The sequence below is a fragment of the Typha angustifolia genome, chromosome 15 (assembly GCF_048772165.1).
Source record: "Typha angustifolia cultivar Huaian chromosome 15, ASM4877216v1, whole genome shotgun sequence".
Taxonomy (NCBI): Eukaryota; Viridiplantae; Streptophyta; class Magnoliopsida; order Poales; family Typhaceae; genus Typha; species Typha angustifolia.
In genome coordinates, this window is record NC_133253.1 from 3,436,258 (window position 1) to 3,457,634 (window position 21,377).

At 36.1% G+C, this 21,377-nt stretch overlaps 3 protein-coding genes across 4 annotated transcripts; 1 reads left to right on the forward strand and 2 right to left on the reverse strand.

Moving 5' to 3' along the window:
* Positions 1 to 30: 30 nt before the first annotated feature.
* Positions 31 to 9,785, forward strand: LOC140778787 (histone deacetylase 5-like). Its single transcript, XM_073123654.1, has 13 exons — positions 31 to 296; positions 495 to 699; positions 787 to 933; positions 1,116 to 1,228; positions 2,189 to 2,400; positions 2,974 to 3,038; positions 3,354 to 3,524; positions 3,623 to 3,715; positions 4,496 to 4,780; positions 5,126 to 5,319; positions 5,419 to 5,566; positions 6,119 to 6,183; positions 9,418 to 9,785. Exons 1-13 carry the CDS (start codon positions 136 to 138, stop codon positions 9,581 to 9,583), a joined length of 2,025 nt encoding a protein of 674 aa, XP_072979755.1. The 5' UTR covers positions 31 to 135; the 3' UTR covers positions 9,584 to 9,785.
* A 1,422-nt stretch (positions 9,786 to 11,207) lies between these two features.
* Positions 11,208 to 16,647, reverse strand: LOC140779885 (protein root UVB sensitive 3). Of its 2 annotated transcripts, none has more exons than XM_073125203.1 (15): positions 16,361 to 16,647; positions 16,165 to 16,222; positions 15,855 to 15,914; positions 15,734 to 15,772; positions 15,593 to 15,655; positions 14,506 to 14,562; positions 14,295 to 14,358; positions 14,033 to 14,116; positions 12,931 to 13,013; positions 12,722 to 12,851; positions 12,446 to 12,538; positions 12,010 to 12,148; positions 11,864 to 11,904; positions 11,604 to 11,791; positions 11,208 to 11,450 (listed from the first exon to the last, which is right to left on the reverse strand). In XM_073125203.1, the coding sequence occupies exons 1-15, from the start codon at positions 16,522 to 16,524 to the stop codon at positions 11,352 to 11,354; spliced, it is 1,362 nt and encodes a 453-aa protein (XP_072981304.1). In that variant the 5' UTR covers positions 16,525 to 16,647; the 3' UTR covers positions 11,208 to 11,351. The 2 variants fall into 2 exon arrangements, with proteins under 2 accessions (XP_072981304.1, XP_072981305.1); XM_073125204.1 differs by having other exon boundaries at positions 15,855 to 15,904; positions 16,361 to 16,431.
* Positions 16,648 to 16,865: 218 nt separating this feature from the next.
* On the reverse strand, positions 16,866 to 21,300 carry LOC140778131 (uncharacterized). Its single transcript, XM_073122697.1, has 9 exons — positions 20,948 to 21,300; positions 20,594 to 20,709; positions 20,325 to 20,382; positions 19,992 to 20,141; positions 19,608 to 19,818; positions 18,870 to 18,915; positions 17,918 to 18,038; positions 17,700 to 17,772; positions 16,866 to 17,476 (listed from the first exon to the last, which is right to left on the reverse strand). Exons 1-9 carry the CDS (start codon positions 21,048 to 21,050, stop codon positions 17,248 to 17,250), a joined length of 1,107 nt encoding a protein of 368 aa, XP_072978798.1. The 5' UTR covers positions 21,051 to 21,300; the 3' UTR covers positions 16,866 to 17,247.
* Between the last annotated feature and the right edge of the window lie 77 nt (positions 21,301 to 21,377).

The window sequence follows — 21,377 nt, forward strand, 5'->3', positions numbered from 1 at the left end:
AAAGAAAAGTAGAAAGAAGAGTAAAATTGCTCCTTTTAGACTATCGCATGCAATCGCACTTCTATTTACCCTTTCCTGCTTACTCTCTTTTTAATTTCTATCTCGCTTTCCTTCGGAGGTTAACCCTCGTTGCTAATGGCGGATACGCCGGAGACTACCCGGCTGCCGCCGGTCGGCCTCCTGTACGACGAGAGGATGTGTAACCACGCGACGCCGAACGGGGAGGACCACCCGGAGAACCCGGAAAGGATCCGAGCAATTTGGCGGAAGCTCGAGTCCGAGGGGATCTCTCAGAGGTCTCTCTCTCCCTCTCTCTCTCTCTCTTTAAGAATTAGGTTTCGTGATATGGCTTAGATACCCTAATTATCGATCTTGAGGGACGTGAGGTGTTTGAGAAATCTGGGGTTATATTTCTCTCGCTGCTAGCTATGCGCTCAATTACCAGTGTTTGTTTAATTAAAAGGTACTTTTTTTTATGAGTTGTTCCTTTTTAGGTGCGTGGTTATGAAGGCTAAGGAAGCTGAAGATAGATATATAGCATCTGTTCATAGCCAAAGCCACATCAAGTTGATCAGGTCTATCAGCTCAAGAGAGTTTGATACTATACGTAGAAGAAGGATCGCTTCAAGTTTCAGTTCTATATACTTTAACGAGGGCTCTTCTGAATCTTCTTTCCTGGCTGCGGGCTCTGTTATTGAGGTAAATCGATCAATAAATCAGCAGTCTATAAACTGAGGTAGTTAATGAAGGGTTTTTTAAATTTAATGTTTTGCGATCTCTGATTAGATATCTGAGAAGGTTGCCAGTGGGGATTTGAGTTCTGGGGTTGCTATAGTTAGGCCTCCTGGACATCATGCAGAACATAACAAAGCTATGGGTTTTTGCCTCTTTAACAATGTGGCAATTGCCGCTAGTTTTCTTCTGAATGAGAGGGTAAACTGCTAGTTCTCTGTTTAAGTATTTTGCAGCAAAACAAGTTGTCATTATTTTTACATAGAACTGTTTACCTTATAAGAATAAAAACAATTATATAACTTCAATAATCATATTTTCTCTTCTTGTAAGATTATCTTTTGAAAATTGAAGGTACATTTATTTCTTGCTTCTTTTTACAGCCAGAATTATGTATAAAGAAGATACTGATTGTGGATTGGGATATTCATCATGGCAATGGCACTCAGAAAATGTTTTATAATGACCCTCGTGTATTGTACTTTTCTGTTCACAGGTATTGTGTAGTTTATTTCTAATTTTTTCATTTTAGTCATTTTCTTGTATCATGCATGTTATTTTTATTTCTTCTTACTTTGGATCATGGTGTCAAGCATATGAGCAATACTACAACTTACTGGATATTGGAGAGGCATAAATTAATTGCTCATTTTCCTATTAGTATTGGAGTGTGAGGGAAGGCAGACCAATAGACCATAATTGTCATGAGTGAAAGACTATAATATTAGTATATTAGAAGGTGGCGAAGGACTAAAGTTGTCATGAGCAAAAGACTAGAACAAGATGACCTTATAGGCCCTACCTCTTTGTATACATGAATGGTTCTTATTGCCCATCAATTTCTTTTTATTCTATTTCCACAAGTTTGAAGAATATCCAGGCAACACTTTAAGAACCACATTCTTGAAACATCTGATTCTGAAGTTTCTGCAAACTCTTTTATTACATTTTTCTGGTTTCCTACTAACACATCAGCTTGTTTATTTATTAATTCATAATGTTAGCTGGCTTTTTACTTGTCATTTTTATGTTTCTGAATATCGTTAGGTTTAATTGTTACCACTTTTGTTGAGGTTGGCGTGTTCCTTTTGTATATGTTTGCATTCAAAAGTTCAAGCTGGCTGATAGTTTAAAAGTAATTGACCTATCTTTTTACTTGTTAGGTTTAATTGATCTATCTGTTAGCTGGCTTTTTACTTGTCATTTTTATGTTTCTGAATATTGTTAGATTTAATTGTTACCACTTTTGTTGAGGTTGGCGTGTTCCTTTTGTATATGTTTGCATTCAAAAGTTCAAGCTGGCTGATAGTTTAAAAGTAATTGACCTATCTTTTAGGCTAGTCAGCTATCATTTGAGTAAATCTTGAATCTCATTATGTGAACATGTAGCATTATAATAAGTAATAGCTGGGCCAAAAAAGGACAGCTTGTGTTATTTGTAATCTTCATGTTGCAGATTTGATTCTGGTAGCTTCTATCCAGCTGGTGGGGATGGATCTCACCATATGATTGGGGAAGGACCAGGTCAAGGATATAACATCAATGTTCCTTGGGAACATGCACAATACGGTGATGTAGATTATATTGCTGTCTGGGACCATGTACTGATTCCTGTTGTCAAGGCTTACGGTCCTGATATAATTCTGATATCTGCTGGATTTGATTCAGGTTCCCTTTTGACTTTCAAATTTCAATATTGTTAATTAGCGGTTTTCTCATGAAATCAAACAAAATAAAACAAAAAACATGAACTCTTTTCTTCTGTTCTGGCATCCTATTTTATCAACTGTTATATCTGATTCCACCATTAATTATTCCACTAGTGCCTTAGTCTAGAGTTGACATCATGCATGCACTTCTGAATGCGGATATTATATTTAGAATTGATTAGGGTGGTTTCTTTCCAGTTACTTGGGCTTTTGATTTCTTACCAGTGAAAGGCTGTTTCTGTTTTTTCTGAATTAGTTATATTGCTAATTAACTTGTGACTGTGTAAACTTCAGCTATCTTACATTTTTCAAGTTGAAAGGTCAGGCTTACAGTTGGTTTAGCCATTGCACTAAACTTTATATGTGAACTATGGAGGCAAAAGGCGAAATAAGCATAATGACTTAGCAATCTAGCTAATCTGAAGTTGGAAATTTGTCTTTCCCTTTTCCAGATGCATTATTAGTAATGTAGATCTTTATCTCTTGGTTATCTATTTATTTTCTCTTAGTTTTGTCATTTGCTTCTTAACAGCCATTGGAGACCCACTTGGTGGTTGTTGCGTTACACCATATGGATATGCAATTATGTTGAAAAAGGTTGGGAGTTTTTAACTTCCTGTACTAGTTCTTCTCCGTTATATGTAATCTTCCAAGAATACAAAATCAGTTTTTAGTATGTATTCTTCTATACCAGATATTTTAAGTTAGAAATGCTTCACCAGAAGAATTAGTAGAAGTACATAAATGGTTTATTTGTGTAGTTAATGTGCCATCTCTGGACTTCAGATATACAATATTGCAAAATTTCATCTCTCAAATAGTTTACTGTGATAAGTTAGCATCTAAGTTCTGAGGCTAATTGAATTCACATTTCTGGTTCTTATGACTTCGTTGTCTTCTTTACTTGTGAAGTTGACAGAATTTGCTCGAGGGAAGATAGTAATGGCCCTTGAAGGGGGTTACAATTTCAAATCTATAGCAAATTCTGTTCTTGCTTGTGTAAAAGTTCTATTGGGAGAAAAACCCTCTCAGGGATCATTCGAGTTGCAACCCTTTGAGTCCACATGGCGAGTCATACAAATGGTACTTTATTTCTTGCTAGTCTCACTTTTAGGTTGTTCCTTCTATTTTATTTATCCACAGATAATCATGCCTTCTATTCTCTGGCTGCTTTGGTCTAGGTACGTCATGAATTAAAGCAATATTGGCCTGTACTGACTGGTGAATTGCCCCAAAAGTTATTTACTAGTTGTAGAAGCTATTGCCCACTTGAGGTGAAGTGACTATCCTCCTAGATTTCATGTTTTTGGTTTTGTTTGAGTTTTTGTTTGCAGTTGTTTATATAAGTTTGAGAATTATGGAAAATTGTTATCTTTTATTTTTGTTTTTCTGAAATCTTATTTCAACAGATAATTTTCTCAATACATGTTGTGCATGTTGGTTTGCATTCGGCATGTGCACGTATATGTCATCCAAATGTTTGGGGAATAGTTTTAAGAAATATGCCTTGATTCTTATCCAGTTGTTCACCATTATAGTGTGGCACCAAGCTCGAGTATCTACCCATGGGCAAGAAACTGACTCTATTTCGTGTAGATTCTTCAATAAAACCAGTATTATAGTTCAGTTTCCAGCCCTTTTTTTTACCTTCATCATCATGAAATTGTTTTCCAGTTGGTTCTTGTCCCTTAGTTGTTCTTCTGGTAACAAAAAATGAGTTTTTTTTTCTGTGGTGTCCCTTCTAGGAAATCGATGAAACTGAAATTATCTCAAAGGCTTCATCTTGCATCATGATCTTTGTCATGCTTCAACATTTAAAGTTTGCTTGGAAGCGGCACCTTAAGCAATTAGTGCTTTAAATTCTGCACAGATTATTAGCGGACATCCAGATACTTCGTTTTAGCAGGGTCCCACTTAGACTTAGAAGTATGAACCTAGTTTTGTGCTCCGAGATTTTTGATCACTCGTTTTCTTAACCAAATGCTTTCATTTCTAATTTTTTTTTTAAAAAAAAAATCTTATCCTTACAGAGCTTGTGCATTTTGAAATTTCAGCTGAATTACTCCAGTTCTGGGTCTGATGTCGAGAATGACGAAGAACCCTCTAGCACAGCTCCTTCCATTCATATTGCTGAGGTTGCTGGGGATAGTCTAAGCCTAACACTTTCAAAGTTGAACATTAATGAAGCACGCCATAGTGCATCCGAGCCACCATCTTGTGAGATTGTCAATGATTGTGCTCCTTGGAGGACGATTTTATCAGAAATTGACATATGGTATGCCACTTATGGGTCAAATATGTGGAAAGCAAGATTTCTCTGCTATATTAAAGGTGGAAAGGTATGCATATGAGCCTCTTTTTTAAGTCATTATGCTAAAAGCTAACAACCTTTAAGCTTTCCTTTTTCTTCTTGGTCCTTTGTGCTCTAATATGAGGTTAACAAGTCGGATCTTTCAGTTTATAATTTTCTAATTTTCATTCTGTCACATAAGTTGCTTTACTTTACAAGGGGGAGGGTAGAGTTATGATTATACTTTGTGCTTGTCAGTATCTGAATAAAGTTAATGTTCGTGGTATGTGAACAATTATAGGCATATGCTGTAATCTTAATTGCAGAATTTGGAAAGTCTTCGGATGGTTCTCATGCATAACCTTATAAAATGTCATTTCCATTCTTATAACAGGTTGAAGGTATGAGTGCACCTTGTTATGGATCACGTGATACAAGTCTACCAAAAGATGTCATCTGGAAAACTGTGCCTCGTAGATTGTTCTTTGGCAGATCCTCTACTCGAACATGGGGTAATGGAGGTGTTGCTTTTCTTCATCCTGACAGTTGCAGCAGTGACAAGGCTCATATGTGCTTGTATAAGATAACGTATGCTATGTTGATACATTACTTTGTTGCGAAATGCTTCTTGCTGATTAAGGGGTGCAAAATTCAACAGCTTACATTACTTTGACAATTCGTTGACAGGCTTGAGCAGTTCAATGATTTATTGTTTCAAGAGAATAACTTGGTGGAAAAGGACATCATAGGTCAGCAGATTCTTTCTCCCTTGTTGGGCTTATCTGAGCTAAATTATGTCTCAGAAAACAAGTCATTGATCCTTCAGGCTCTGAAGGTACTTCGCTATCTATTTGGCACTTTAAATTAATGCATCTTGGTTTTCCACCTGAAAAAATGTCATGATAAAGAGCATCCTCAATGACGTGAATTGTAACTTCCCCGCCATTGCATTCCCTAACTACTGATACGATAATGTACCATGTTCTTTTCTGGGCTTCTTTTTTAAATTTCATCCTTATACTCTCTTGAATTCAGGATAGGTATTTCTGGGAAAAACATGCTTTTACTGCTTTAGTTTCGAACTGTGTACCTGTTTGTTTGGAAGCTTAGGTTTTAGCATTTTCTTCCTTATACTCTCTTGAATTCAGGATAGCTCTTTCTGGGAAAACATGCTTTACTGCTTCGCTTTCGAACTGTGTACCTGTTTGTTTGGAAGCTTAGGTTTTAGCATTTTCTTCTTTTCCCATTTATCTATTATTTTTTCTCTAAGTGTGTAGCTTGATTATTTGTCATGCAAATAAATTTGCATTGTTTTCAACACTGTTTAGACATGAGGGATCTAACCTTTTATTACATCAGCTGTGTTGGATCTAACCTTTTATTACAGGGTGGCTGGTATTCTAATGTCCTTTATCTCGGAAAGGAGGATAACCTTCCCATTTTGACCATGAGGTATGTTTCACATTGTTGGTTTGTCCACCTATTTGTTTGCACACAAGTCTAATGCACCACATCTAGGATATTACTCATGTAATCTATTTTCAATGTATCTTTTTTCATATGAAATGTATAAAAGCTTCTGTCTTCTATGCACTTTTTGGGTCATCTTGTATTGATCAAAGACATAATAGCTTGAATTTGTAGGTTAAGATGCAGGTGATTGAAGAATCTAATGTGATGTCTGAAATTTCTTCAATTGGCTTCAAAAAGCTTAAAGCTGTATTTTAAGATAGTTTACTTCATTAGTTGAATCCTTGAATTTGTGGTTCACAGTGACTTTAATTCCTTGCATCTTAGTTGCATGAGACTGACTCTTACCCTAGATATGTAGGTAATTTTACCTCTCTTAGATTGTACTTTACTGTTGTTAGTTTATACCTTTAATTGTAAGTTCATCTCTTGCCAGATTATGCTTTGACATCAGAAGCTTTCTCAAACTTTTCTGTTTTCTGAGTTGCTCTCTAGCTGACCATTATTGGTGACAATAATGTTGGATAATGATGATGATATAAACTGTTTCTATTATCTCGATTACTAATACAACTTGCTCATAGTGGCCCTCCAAATGCAGCACAGCCCATACAATGGCTGTAGATAAGTATTGGATTGATAGTGCTGCATGAGATCTGACTTGTTCATAGTACCTAGCCCAACAATGGCCATGGCACGTGCTGGTCAGCACGCCACTACATGTCAATAGCATTTATAATATTTTTAATAAAAAATTTATGATACTTAGATATATTTTTTAGTGTTCAACATGTCAATCTATAGTTTTTGATCTAAATATGTGTATTAAAACCTACATTATAGTGTTTTATCGTTAGATTATATTTATACATTTTATTAAAGATAAAATAATATTTAAATATAAATATTATTCAACATATAATATGATTGAATACATTTATTAAAATTCATATTAATTATTGGATACTTCATAGTATGATTAAATACTCATAATATAATTGAACATATAATAACATTTAACGCATAATATTAATTGATTATAGTTTAATAATTAGGAATTTTTATAGATTACACCCTACGTTTTACTTATTGTATGATTTGCATTTTATCTTTGTGAATTTTGTAACCCGACTCCTCATTTTTTCATATAATTTGTATTTAACATCCTGACGTTATTTTGACTAATTAATATTGATTAAATTACTAAAATACCCCTGTTTTTTTTCATTTTCTATCTCTCCCCCATCTTCCCCACCTATCTCCTTCCCCAACTTCCCCTTTTGTCCTCCTCTGTCTTATTCTTTTTTGGGAAGAGAGAAATATGATGAAGAAGATAAGGGTAATTGATATGATTCGGACTTTACCGATGTCTTGAGCATGGATATACTTTAAGGGTGTTTTTTATTGTTGTTTTAGTATTTTATTTTAGAGAAAAATAAGTTTTCTGTAGGTCGCGTTCGAATACGGGTGGGTGCGTTCGAATACGTTTGCGAACATCTGCATCAGGTTCACAAAAACAGAGAACGCGAAATGTGCGTTCAAACGCAATCGGGCGCGTTCGAACGCCTGCATCAGGTTCGCATCGACAGAGAACGCTTTTAGTGCGTTCGAACACGTTGGACTCCGTTCGATTGCGGTCAACAAAAATCCACTGTTTTTAGGGTTAATAATTGTTATTTTTTAATTGTTTGGTTAGCCTCTAAAGGTGTGGATAGCAACCAAGGAGTCATTATTGAATGAATTAGGTTTTGCCTTAATATTCTTCTCTCTAGTTCCCTCATTCTTCGGTCCGCCACTTTTAGCCTCTCTCGACCGGCCATTCACCCTAGTCCTTTAAGGGTGGCTCACTTCCCCTTTTTCAAATCTCTCTACCTTATCCTAACCTTTCCATCATTCATAATTTCACCATCATCACCTTACTCACCGGTACCACCCCATTATCGTCGGTCTACCACCTCTATCATATACCTAAAATCTCGTGCCTCCATTCACGGATCCATAGATGGACTCCTTGATGTTTATCTATTTATCTGACGATATCTTGAGATCCCACTGTCCGATTTTTCTGAAATTAGATTTGTTGGAAAGCTCTTTCCCAGGGCTATAATATATCAAAATTTCACATTGATTCGACGGTTATAACTTTCGAAATCTTTTTCTAAAGTTTCGTGCCAGATCCTATTCAGATTTGAAAATGAGATGGATCAAACATAATTTTTTTTTCTAATACCGTCAAAGTTAACTTAGGGTGCTAATGAGAATTATAGAAGAAAAGAAAGCGTCAGTTTACAAAATCCTTAAGGACGGAGTATGAATCACAAAATAGGTAAAATATAGAGTGTGATTTGTAAAAAATTTTAATAATTGAAAGTTTAAAACTAATATTTAGTTGAACGTAGCATAATAAGGAGAATTAAAAACTTCATTTGCCGCCATAAGAATAACATGAGAATGTTGCACTAAATACTATCGATAATATTTATAAAAAAAAATACTATCGATAATTTTTAAAACTCATCTGTTGATAGTATTGCTTGTTGGTACATTTCACATAATCTTCATATAAATAAAAGTTTTATAATTCTCCTATAATATGATATGATTATTGAACATGTACTAGAATTAAAGTTGATTTAATGATGATTGATGAAAATAGCAAAAAATAATTAAAAAATAAAATGCTCCACATGTGTTGAATCGGCACGGCTCTGCATGGAGTTGTGCCATTGGCGCACTGTGCCAAGTGTCGTGCCACTATTGGCATGGCAAATATCGATCAACACGCACAGCCATCCTTGACCTGGCCTACTACCTTTGCAAAGTGAACACCTTTTCCTTTCTCCTCTAGCATTTATCCTTGCCTCTTTCAAAATACTTTTCCAGTGCTATATAATCGTTCAGTGATGGGAATCATTTCTTACACTTTAGTGGTCTGCTGTCGCAGCAGTTCTTAGTACTATAGTATCATTTCTTGCTGTCTTTTGCCTGCCTTATCATGATGTAGCTGGTTATATTTCTCCTTCTAAAGCGAGGTAAAAGAGATTATGGGAATTATTTGATCATCTGCAAAGTGCAAACAAGTAGATAGGGTTTATTGAGAAACTCTTTTCTTTGTGTGATTATATTATAATTGTCGCAAGTGGATATGTTGATGTTTATGGTTTCTTTTAGCCTCGCTGTATATCATCTGATCTGAATCACTTTTTCATTTTGCAGCTGTCCTTTATCAGATATTGAGCGGTTTAAATCTGGTGAAATACCTATTTCTGCTCCCTCGAAATCATATACAAGTACACTAGTCAGAGGACTGGTGGAAGGGAAGCAACTAAGTGAAGAGGAAGCTTTTGAATACATAAAGGATGCCACTACTAGGAAGTTATAGCCACCTGATGATTGAAGGCACCGACAACATTATTATTATTATTATTATTATTCATCAAGTACATTTCTTTTGGAAATTGTGGGGATGTGCACTGGCAGAAATTTATTTTGTCTATAAATAGAGTGAGGAACAACTTATTAGAGATACTTGTTGATTAAAATACAGTTCAAATACTTATTTGATTGGTTATTTGCCCCGTAAATTAGGATTTATTTAGGAAATCTGTAGACCAGTTTGAATATATTTGACAAAGTAGACCAGTGTGAATATTAATCTCGGATTGGCTCTCAGTTAGCAAACACTGAATACTGGAGTATGTCGTTCCTCACTGTTCGGTAATCAGTAGCTTCAACTATTTGGACATCACAGGGAATACTTATCTTTCCATTTTTAATTTCTTTTCTTCTTTGTCATCATCTCTTCACCCAGTTTGCTAGCTTGTAAATTTCTTGGTTGACTTGGATAAGTTGGGTATATCTCTTCCAACTCCACGCACATCATTATGTGTTCTACCTCTTTTTTTGCTTGTGCTTCTTGTTGCGTGGAGACTTTCAGGAGTGGGATGAGACAACCCTGTAAAGAGCAAAATGTGCCCGTATATACGTTCACTTTTGCAGAATCAGTTCAATACCAATATAACTATACTAACTTTTAGTACTAGTAAACAAAGGCTTACTTTTAGTATAAGAGATTCTTCCGTTTCTCCATAAACCAGTACAGTATATAATAATTATATTTAATGTGATAAAGTTATAAGAATAATTTAGCAAGTTAATACTTTATAATGGATGGATGAGTGGTTGAGAGCGAGAGAGAGAGAGAGAAAAGGTGATTAAATGATGGCCGATTTAAGTGATGTTTTTAAGAATAATTGATAAATATACAAACATTGGATGAAAGATAAGGGGAGAGAAGAAGAGTAGGTTAATTATATAGTATTGAAATTAGTAACTATTTACTTAGTATACTAGTATAAGAAAATTTATACTAAAATAAAACTTCTTATTTCATAAGTAAACGATGGTTACCCATTTCTGAACATAGATGCACAAGCTAAATAAAACTTATTTCATAAGTAACGAGGGCTACTCATTTCTGAACATAAATGCATCAAGTAATAGCATCAATATTCTCAAAACGACTGCACTTTTATTTCGTTGAAACTGATTGGAACTCAGAAATATTGCTGCTTTGCTGGCAAAAGTAGTAGCATTTCAACTTTCTATGAATAACTAAAAGCAATGATGAGCACACTCATGCAGTCACAAGGTAGACAATAAACTGCTTTTTGGTGTACATCTATCATTTTTGTTACAAGAAGATAATATATTCTCGAAGCATTGAAAAGAAATGTGCTCTTTCTGTAAAATTCTCTACCAGATTACTCCAGATAAATAGATGAGCTTAATTCCAAATATTGCGGTGCCGAAATCACATTTTGCCTATGAAATTTATGACAAGTATACTCACCTATTATCAAATGCTTTATCTTAACCTAAAGTTTTATTTGTTGATTTTATGATTTTCTGCTATTCTGTTGAAAATCCAATCATGGATGCCCCTTCAATTGGAACTGTATCATGAGTTTCTACACATACCACTTTGAAGCCATGCAAGAATAGTGTTGAAAAATTTCTCTTTGGCATAAATAACGCTATTCTCCCTTCTACAAAAATACTGGGTACCTTGACCTTCTATAAATACTAAGCATCTTATTTGAAAATTTATCTTATGGTATGTATAAAAATTAATGTACTTCCTTTAAGGCTTATTTGAACTTATCATTCATGGTGTCATGAACCCAGTGTGCCCTGCAAACAATTGATCGTGATAGTAGCCGTTCAGTTCCCCATCCTGTAGACCGCAGCTGTAAACAGGGCAAAAGAGATCAATTAGATAAAAAGTTCATGCATCCATACCAAAGAATTTTACTACAATTTCATCTTGTTCATATTCTAATTCTTGTAGCTTAGTGTTCTATCCATTGAAGTGGGAGTGCATGTCAAACATGTAACAATACCTTTGCAATGAAAACAGGATAATGTTCATCTATCCATATATGGCTCTCTGTATGCAAAGATTTGCTCTTATCCATGAGACTTGTAATAACAAGTGCATGAATGAAGGACTTCAAAATATCATCAGGAGTGGCCTGCTTATGGATGAAAATGTGAATGCCCCCACGCTTTTCCAATAAGAGATAATTATCTGGAACAGGCAGTAAAAAACAAAATTAAAAATAATCATAAAATTCATAATACAAAGAAAAGCAGATTATACCATTTTTATATTGCGATCTTGCTGATCCAGAAAGCTCCATTCTGTCAAATATCAATTTGAGATTAGTGCTATCGTGACGGTTCAAATCTCACTGACATCAAATATCGAGAATCACTACAAAGTTCTATGAGAAGTAAAGAACTCACATATCAGTATGCGTAAGTGCAGAAGCTTTAGCACCCAAGTGTACATGCTCATGCAGTAGCTTTCTTTTAATTAATCTTCGCCAGGTGGCCCAGAAAGGAAAGACACTCTCTCTCCTAGAAACCTGTTCTGGTGTGAGAACTGGGAAACACTATGCTATGAGTTTCAAATTGATAATTCTGTATCAGATTGTACGGAGGAACTTTCATAAAACTGGAGATCAGACTCAAAGTTCATAAAACATTTTTACCGCAACTTTCATCATAAGATAGCAATAGAAGTCAAGAATCATGGAACAAGCAGTGGTGTACAGATCATAGTGAGTAATGATCTAAGCCAATCCATATGAAGTATACATTTTGCCCACTATTTATAAATGAGATAACACTATCTCCCATACAAAGTACAAATACAAACTAGGAGAAACCCAATGATCACCTTGGCCACTCTGCATGAAGTACTGCAATAGAATGGAGCTTCTCTCATGGTTTAATGTAGTCAGTGAAAGGCACAGCACAGCCTTATAATTTGCTGAAAAGGGACAGAAAAAAGAACAATAAGAGGGTGTTAAAGAACTTCTTTTGCTGCACAAGAATGGAGCTTGTTAACATGCTTTCTTCAGGACAAAGGTAAAATTTAACAGCTGGATTCAATTATCAAAAGTACCATAAACTGAAACTTAAGACTTCTTAACTATACAGGAGCCATACTCACCATACATATGGAATATGGTAAGAGAAAGAAATGAAAACCACACAGCCAGAGGGTGCCCTCTGGTAATATGAGTTAATAGCATTCCCAGTATCATCCCCATCATTGTCGCAACTGTCTCTTGGCTGCCCTCCTATCACAACTTTGGAAATTCATATTTCTGCAGTTAAAATTCATAAAGAATCACTATGTATTGAAAATGTCTGCAGTACCTTCGCAGAGATATCTGCTGCATTACTCTGAAGGGAGAAATGTTGAGTTAATGCTGCCCTGGTTGCTCCACTAGCAACACCAGCTAAGCAAGACATGCAATGAAAGTTGAAATACTAGAGGAAAGAATTCATCTCAGACAAATCTAATAAAATGCAAAACTTGTCACTAGACTTCCCTTGAGTGAGACTTAAGCAGTATACTTATACCCATATCTAAGAGGACTAGACAAGAGATCAATTTTCTGGTTAGGTAGGGCTTTAGGTAGATATTCAAGTACATGTGCAAGAAAGAACACAACTATGACATTTAATAAAAGCTACAGGGGATTATGTCTTATAGCCAAAGATAATAAAATGCAGTATTGAATGGAATCATGGATAACAACATTAGTGTCAAATTAGGGGGGTGCATGACAAATTTGGCAACAAGAAAAGGAATAACATTTCAAGGACATGTATAATTAGATATTAATATAACTATATACCTCATAATCTTTTAGAATCTATTTTAATTAACGATGCCATATATAGCGAAAAATGGAAAAATTATCATGTAAGGTAAGGTTAATATTCAGAACTTTACTTAAATGATGAAAAATATACGATTCTTTTCCATCACTTGTATTTACAACTATGATAGTTGATAAACATTTTCTCTAAAAAGAAAAACAGTCTTTAGAGTCCACACTACCGCAACTCATTTCAAGCTACGCATCTTTCAAGCATATTGCATAATTCAAGAGTGAGATGTGCTGGAAGTATCCAATATGTTGACAGAATGTCTATGTGTAAAAAACCATATGTTAGTGAGATGTACTGTGCAAAAAATACTGCTCCTCAGTGTAAAAAAACCTCCCAAGGTTAGCAGAGGTCAACAATATGTTCTCATAACTTTGCTACCGAGAGGCAATATGGAAAGAATACAGGCCTTCCTCAGCACTTGCATTGGAACAGTGATCATGGTCATAACTTTATATAGTTCACCAAATTTCACAACAGAGCATGCTATCCTTCAAATTCCACACCCCAAAGTGTAGTTTACAAGTACTCTTTATTTAACTAATTAGCGTCTTCAACATTTTTAAAATAGCATTGAACTTACTGAATGATCTAGACAAGCTTCCTAAGCACATTATTAAAATCAAAGCTGAAGGAAACAAAGGAGATAGAAGGTCCATCAGCATTCCTGCAGAAACAACAATAGACGTTGCAAATTAGATTTGGAAAACCCAGTGATGAAGAGTACTATATAACTTTTAAAAGCCAACACCTTCTAAATCCTAAAGATATGCACATTAAGAAATAAAAAAGTCAGTATGTACATATGTAATGGAGGATTAAAGGAATGACATGAGGAACATTACCAAGGTCATTCATAAAATCTGCAACTAGACGCCACATCTTTGCATTGCTATCAAGATTAGACCCCTATAGAAAATAATAACATTTAATTAAGAAAGAAGATGTAAACCAAGAATAAATTTCTATTAAGATGCTAAATGATGTAAAGCATTGTTCCCAAATGCAATAAGAATGTTACGTAAGGGGCAAAATAGCACAAAGTGCTCAGAGTACCTGGTAAAAGGTGAACAAGATGCCCCCAAGCATCCCAGTGAAATCCCTCAAGAACCACTGTTAAAATGTTCCATTTAACAATAAATTACTAACTAGGACAAACAAAAGGTAGCATCACTAATAGGTGTGATATCTTCAAAAAAGATGAGTGATAGAATAATGTGAAAAGGCAGATAATATGCTATTATAAGGTATTCAGATTACAGAATCATGGTCAGCAAACCTAGTTTGTTTGATAACTAGTTTAACCACCTCCATTTCAGTGCTAGAAAATTGTAAGGCCAATACATTAATGCAGTTCACTAATCAAATTTACCTTTTCGAAGTGTGAATGTGGTGTTAGTGAGCCAGCAACCATTGACATTGATATTATGGTGCCGGATATATAGGGGATACAAGAGTTATAGAAAACACAGGAAAGGGATATGCTATGGACTTCTAAATTACCATAAGAATGCCCTTTAGGTCCCGTTCCTCTTTCTCTTTGTTTAAAACTCAGGATGGTTCTCCTTTAGTGAGCTTCAATTAGGATTTTATTTTATTAGGGAAAATCAATAAACTGTTTGCACTTCCTGATTAAAATGCAATTACCTTGGGTTGGTTATTTAGGTTCTATTTTTCTACCTCTATTTTCAAATGATTCCCAATTGCCTTCTTCAGTAGTCTTGTTCTTTCTCAGTCAAAATGCAAGTCTTCTTAACCTGAATGAGCTAACTTCGTTTTGTCATCTAAAATTGATTGGATTTAAAAGCATTTAGTTAGAAGTCACTCAACTCAAATTTTATATTTTCTAACCCAAAAAGAAAACAATCCTCTCAAGCATTAAGCTTCATCAAATATTCAAATTCACTCATCCCTTAAACTCAATTACAACACCTATCCCTCGTATTTTCACAAAACTAACATGATGGCAGCAAGTCATTAAAAAAATAAACATCATAATCGGGAGGATTAACATGTGATTGTTTGATAGCTCAAACTTCATGTCAAGCATACAAATATTGTCAGAAGCATTAACAGTAAATCAAAAGATAGATACAGCTTTTAAAGTTATCACCAAGATCATCTCTGGACAACGAAATTATACCTGAAAAGTAGCACCAATGACAGTAGCAGATTTTTCACCAACTCCAATTGCACTCAGAAGAGCCTAGTGCCAGCTTACACCACGAATCATTTACAAGATCAATCGAAACCATGATGCCAGAGACCTCAAATTAGGACTTACTTGGGTAGACAGCATGGCGCGTATGTAAGTTGACAGCCCCTAAAACAAATAACACAATTATTAGTAAAGGAATCATATCAGGCACAAAAAAACAGACATATATTACCAGCTAATCCACTACCTGCAAGGAATCCCATATTTGGAATGGAACGTAATCCGGAGTCACACTGCCTGGAAAGCCCTATCAATAGATTAATAGAAAAGTTATGTACCTTATTTTGACACAAACCTATAAACTGCATATTTTTTTCCAACTCCCAACTCATTATCTAATATTTACCACCGCATACTAGATACGAACTTTTTCATCAAGTTAAGTCTCCATAGTAGCTTAAACATGAGATAAGAAGACAGGCAATCGATTAAAAAAAAAAACCGGTTTAACTTCGAATTCTAGATAGAGTCATGAAAACAGAGCATCTAGGTCTTACCTCCGGGACGAAGGCCCCAATAATGTTGCTCCATATCTGCTTCCATCGGCTCCCATACCTGGAAGACTAGAAATCTATCAGGGAACGAGGAAATCCGACAAAGGAGAGAGAGAGAGAGAGAGAGAGAGAGAGAGAGAGAGAGAGAGAGAGAGAGAGAGAGAGAGAGAGAGAGAGAGAGAGAGAGAGAGAGAGAGACCTGTGTCGAGCCAGCGAGGAGGGGGTGGCGGTGAGGACAGCCGTGCGCGAGAGCTTCGTAGAGGAGGATCCACTCCATTCCTCGATCGTGATCCATGGAGTTGGAGTAGAAGGCGAGCGAGCATTAGGGTTTGGCTCTCCATCTCCTATCTCGTCGAGCTCCATGGTGCGCTAACGAGTGATGATGGCGCTTGTTTAGGCTTACGACGGTAGACTTCGCGAACGAAGCCGAATTCCTTCCGCTTCCACGCGGAAGTTCTAACAGAATCGTCGCAGGCTTTCTCAAACATCAAGTTGGATGCCGACTTCTTAGAGTCGATCAATTTCCATTCAATTGTTTCGAGGTAGTAATATGACGGATTTTATATGCAATTTCTTTTTGTTTATTTGCATGCAATTTGACTATCAAATACGTATTACCACCTGCAACTTAGCCCAACCATTTTAATATCAAAAACAATTCAGATTAACTAGACATTATTCATATTTTCGCCATCTGACATCAAGAAAACTGCCCATCAAATAGGCTCATTAAGATTGATGATGTGGACAGCTTACTTCAGGTGAAATAAGAAACCACATTTCTATCCTTCACAAAAATGTAAAATTAAACGGTAGCCGACATTTCGAAATTTATCCGCCACAATTGGTCATGGAAGCCATACTCTTTAAGACATCTCTTCATTGCATCAAACATGACAAAATGTCTCAAATCCTCTAATCAAGTTAGGATATTCTACTTTACATCACACAGTCATGCTGGGATGAATTTGCATTTCATATATCAAATTTCGGTGACAAGCTTTAACCCTCAATGGGAAAAATTGATGTAACCATCAGAAGTTCATGATGGTTGAACCCTCTGAGGAATCCATCTGCGAAAAGAACTTAAGATGCTTCTTGCACTTTAGAGCTTGTATCTATCGATAAGCTAGTGACTTCACGGATTTCAGTATTCAACTTCTCATTGAAATGATCCCTGAGGAACTCCACTGCCATAAAAGTGACGGCAGAGGCTGGCACGTACCATATTATTCTCGGCACACTGCCTTTGAACATACCATTCAAGCCCTCAGCAGCCCAAATCTTTCTTAGAGCATCAAGCCAGCCATCATATCTGACAAAGCAATACTATGTCAGAAGCCATTTCCAATCAAGAGTTGTTGATTGTTCAAGATACTCAAGAATCATTGCATGACTTTCCCCGACACATCAACCAACCAGATAAAGATGGGGAACAAACAGAAGATAGGGTTTATCAAAGAAAAAAGACTTCAATCATAGGAGGAAAAGATCTAAAGGCTAGTTAGTAGGCTTAGCTTGAGAACAAAGTATTGTACCTAATGGTGGATCCTTGTACTTGTAATCTTGTCTTGATAACATCCAACGGAGTTGTAACATATGCACTAAAACCTATAGAACAATTGCAACAGTTACTAATATATAAGACAATGATCTGCAAGACTGCAAAGAGCAGAGGGAATATATTTGTCGTTTCTAACACAAGTGAGAAGCTGCCATTACATAGTTTAGTTCAATATTCAAGAGCAGTACTTACCACCCGCTAATCCTCCTAAAAGCAGTCCTTCAATGGAACTATTCAGGTGGAATTCCCTATTCAGTCGATATCTTTGCTTTCCATACTCTGACAAATCCTTCAGTGCTTCATAAACAGTGACCTACGAATCCAAAAAGATATACGTCAGAATCTAAACTTGAGAAACATGATTTAGGATTCATATTAAATGAATACATGTTCGATACCAGTAAAACCCTAAGCATGCTGGGATGGCCATGGAGGAAAAAGGCAAAAAAAATGCTGAAGCTGTGACAAGTTGTGTATAGTATCATATGGCAATAAGCCTATAATAAGAGAAACAACAAAAGTATGGTTTGGATATTGTAAAGACCATAACGTGCATCAGTAAAAGGGGCAAAATAAGGAATCAATTCAAGATGTTAAAGAACAAGAGTAACTCAAAAGGATGAATTATACAAAGATGGTGAAAATTGATATTGTGAACCTTGATTAAAATATAGTACTTGCCATAGATAAATCTAAAAATTGAATACGGTTATGTTAAAAAATGTCAGATGGGGAATACAACAAAAAGGTCGAGAAGAAAAAATGACAGTGAGCATAATGCATTAGCATACAACTCTTAGCTGCAACAATTTTGGCTAGGAACTTTGTATAAAATCATATTATAGCAAAGCCAATTGTAACTGAGAAATCTAAGATGGGTAATAAGACCAGATATTTGGGGCAAGGCCGCAGGAATTCCTCCCTGTGGACTTCCTCTTAGTCAAAGTTAAATGTCTAAGTGCTCTGCCCAGAGAGAAACCAGTGGCAGGCACCTCCTTAATAAGGCTAAATTCATCATTATAGATCAGGAAACTCATGCATCCATGTAATGGAAAAGATACACCAGAAAGAAAACCAAAATTTCTATTACAAGAAGGAAAAGATACAAAAATAAAGATAAGTAACAAAGCACAACAGAACATACCATCAGCCCTGCAAAAGGCACATCCCTAGCTAGTGTAGACCAATATCTGTAATATAGCCAGCATGAAAAGTGAGATAGTAATTAGACATCCATTGATACAATTAATCTCTTAAAAAAGAAACCATGCCTATGAAAATAAAAATAACTTTAGATGTCATAGGCATTACCAGCTTGGGGTCATGCCTTATGGTCTAAGGCTCACTTTTAGGATAACCAAGGTGAAATAGCCTTTCCCCCCATTATCCCGCATAGAAGTGGGTAACCCTAGGAAAATGGAAGGCCTTTATTGTAGGAAAACTAATTCATCCAAAAGGCAAAATTGAATGGGCTTAGTGCTTATGCATAATGTGATCAACAATCACACCTTAAAAACAAAAACAAAAATCTATCTGTCACCATGATGAACTTCATAAATGGGCTTTTTTTGTTTAGACTGGAAATAATAACTAAAGAAGTATTTTGTTTATGCATAATGTGATCAGCAATCGCACCTTTTAAAAACAAAATTAATTGTTTGTCACAAACCATGCACTTTGTAAAAGGGTCTTAATCTATTCAAGTGTAACATCTATAAGTTAAAATAGTAAACATTTATGAGTTGCTGAATATAGACAAACAAGCAGGTTCTGCATTTGTAACATGAACAACTGCAAAGGAAACCATGGAACTAATATAGGACCAAATTAAAGAGTAAAGAATGTCCATTAAAACTGTGAAAAAAAGTATGAGAGAACTTACCCAGCATATAATCCTTTTGGACCTTGTTCCTTCCAAATTGAGTGGCCTGCTTGGAACATGCCAGCATAATATCCATACATATGCGTCCCAGGCTTCTGGGATATGCTTCCTTTTGTTATGGCTGACATCCAAGAGTCTCTGGTGCCTTGGACTTGCATCCGCTGTTTCATGACTTCACATGGCACATAGACAATAGACCCAAGTGTGTCTCCTAGAAAAGAAAATAGAGAAAAGATAAAGATATTTCCAGCTGATCCACCAAAATACATACATACATATATATACATACAGACTACACGAAATATTTCAAAATCACAAGAAGAGCATGAAAGAATTTGACAATATGATTAGGTAAGCTTCAGATAGCATGAAATTCTTGCTCACCAATTGCTCCTGCAATGAAATGAGACCAATGGCCACTAAGATTGGGATTAACTTCCTCCAGCCAATTTTTGGTCGACTCAATGACACCAAAATACGTTGCCCCAGTTGCAAGAGACCCAGTCACTCCAGGAGCAATCCCTCGATAAAATCCTAAAATAGATGAATTTAAAGGAAAGAGGAGCAAAAGAAGAATTACATACAAGATCTTTTGTGGTCTGAGAAGCTTTACTTGAACATCCCAAGATACACTTTCATATGATAATATTTAATAATTTATACTATGACAGTGTATTATCGATTGAACTAAAAATTACAGTTAAGTAAAGGGCATACCTTTTAAACCATCCGCAGCCCAGACTGTCCTGACCATCTGCAATATGTTCTTCTGAGCCTGGTTAAAACATAAGAAAAATGCATCATGTCTGAAGTAATACTTCAGTGTTTGCATTAACTTTAAGCCAAGGAATCTGACCTCAGAGTATTCGCTACTGATTAAGACATTAACAGAATAGCATGATAACAAGAATAATTGCCTCCAATGTAAGAAATAATAAGTGCATTGAAAACAAAGTAGACACGCGCACACACACACACACACACACCTGAGTTCCAGTAATCACGGCCTGGCTCTGGAGTCGTGTTTTCACAGTATCGATTGGGTGCATCATTCCTTCTCCACATGCCCCCGCAATTGCTCCCCATACGAACTCCCTCCATACTGCATCAAAACTTCCAGTTAATAAAAGAAACAAATTGAGACTATAACAATAGCAGATAACAATGGTCTCAGCGGCAAAATCATTCCTATTGTAAATTTCAACATTCTGAGTATCAACTAATTGCAGATGAGCGGGGCTAAACAACAGCAGAGCGGTGATCATCACCAACTTCCAAGAAATCGCTGAAGCACTAGAAAAACCGACCACGATGACTACAGCAAAGAGAGTACTACTTACCGAAAAAGTTCGCGGGAGAGCGGCTGGACGATCGATTCGTCCTCGGATCTCCTACCGCGTCAGGAGACGAGGAAGAAACCACCGCGATGGACGTTGATTTCATTCTCTCTCTCTCTCTCTCTCTCTCTCTCTCTCTCTCTCTCTCTCTCTCTCTCTCTCTCGTCTTCCTAGATTTCGGATACTAGGGTTTGTGAGCTTGGGAGTTTTGAAACGAGTGCCATTTTGGTGGGTGGGATATGCGCTTATACGGGGATCTCCTTTCGGTAGCCACAGCCCACAGGAGATTGGAGAGGAAAAGGAGTGCTCAGCAAGAAAGAGGGTTCCGTTGTCACTCTTTGCTCGGCCAGTTCGACGAGTGGCTACAAGACGGTACAAAAAATGTTAATGGCGGTGCTTTTGCAATTTTAATTGTATTTAATCTTTCAATTTA

Coding starts and splice junctions, on each gene's coding strand:
- LOC140778787 (XM_073123654.1), top strand. CDS start 136: ATGGCGGATACGCCGGAGACTACCCGGCTGCCGCCGGTCGGCCTCCTG. Junction 2,401..2,973: donor ATCTGCTGGATTTGATTCAG/GTTCCCTTTTGA, acceptor GCTTCTTAACAG/CCATTGGAGACCCACTTGGT. Junction 3,039..3,353: donor ATGCAATTATGTTGAAAAAG/GTTGGGAGTTTT, acceptor TTACTTGTGAAG/TTGACAGAATTTGCTCGAGG.
- LOC140779885 (XM_073125203.1), bottom strand. CDS start 16,524: ATGGAGCTCGACGAGATAGGAGATGGAGAGCCAAACCCTAATGCTCGC. Junction 14,117..14,294: donor AGATTTTATGAATGACCTTG/GTAATGTTCCTC, acceptor TTGTTTCTGCAG/GAATGCTGATGGACCTTCTA. Junction 12,149..12,445: donor CTTCATGCAGAGTGGCCAAG/GTGATCATTGGG, acceptor AGTGTTTCCCAG/TTCTCACACCAGAACAGGTT.
- LOC140778131 (XM_073122697.1), bottom strand. CDS start 21,050: ATGAAATCAACGTCCATCGCGGTGGTTTCTTCCTCGTCTCCTGACGCG. Junction 20,710..20,947: donor CTCTCCCGCGAACTTTTTCG/GTAAGTAGTACT, acceptor GTTTTGATGCAG/TATGGAGGGAGTTCGTATGG. Junction 17,773..17,917: donor TTTAGGAGGATTAGCGGGTG/GTAAGTACTGCT, acceptor ATTGTTCTATAG/GTTTTAGTGCATATGTTACA.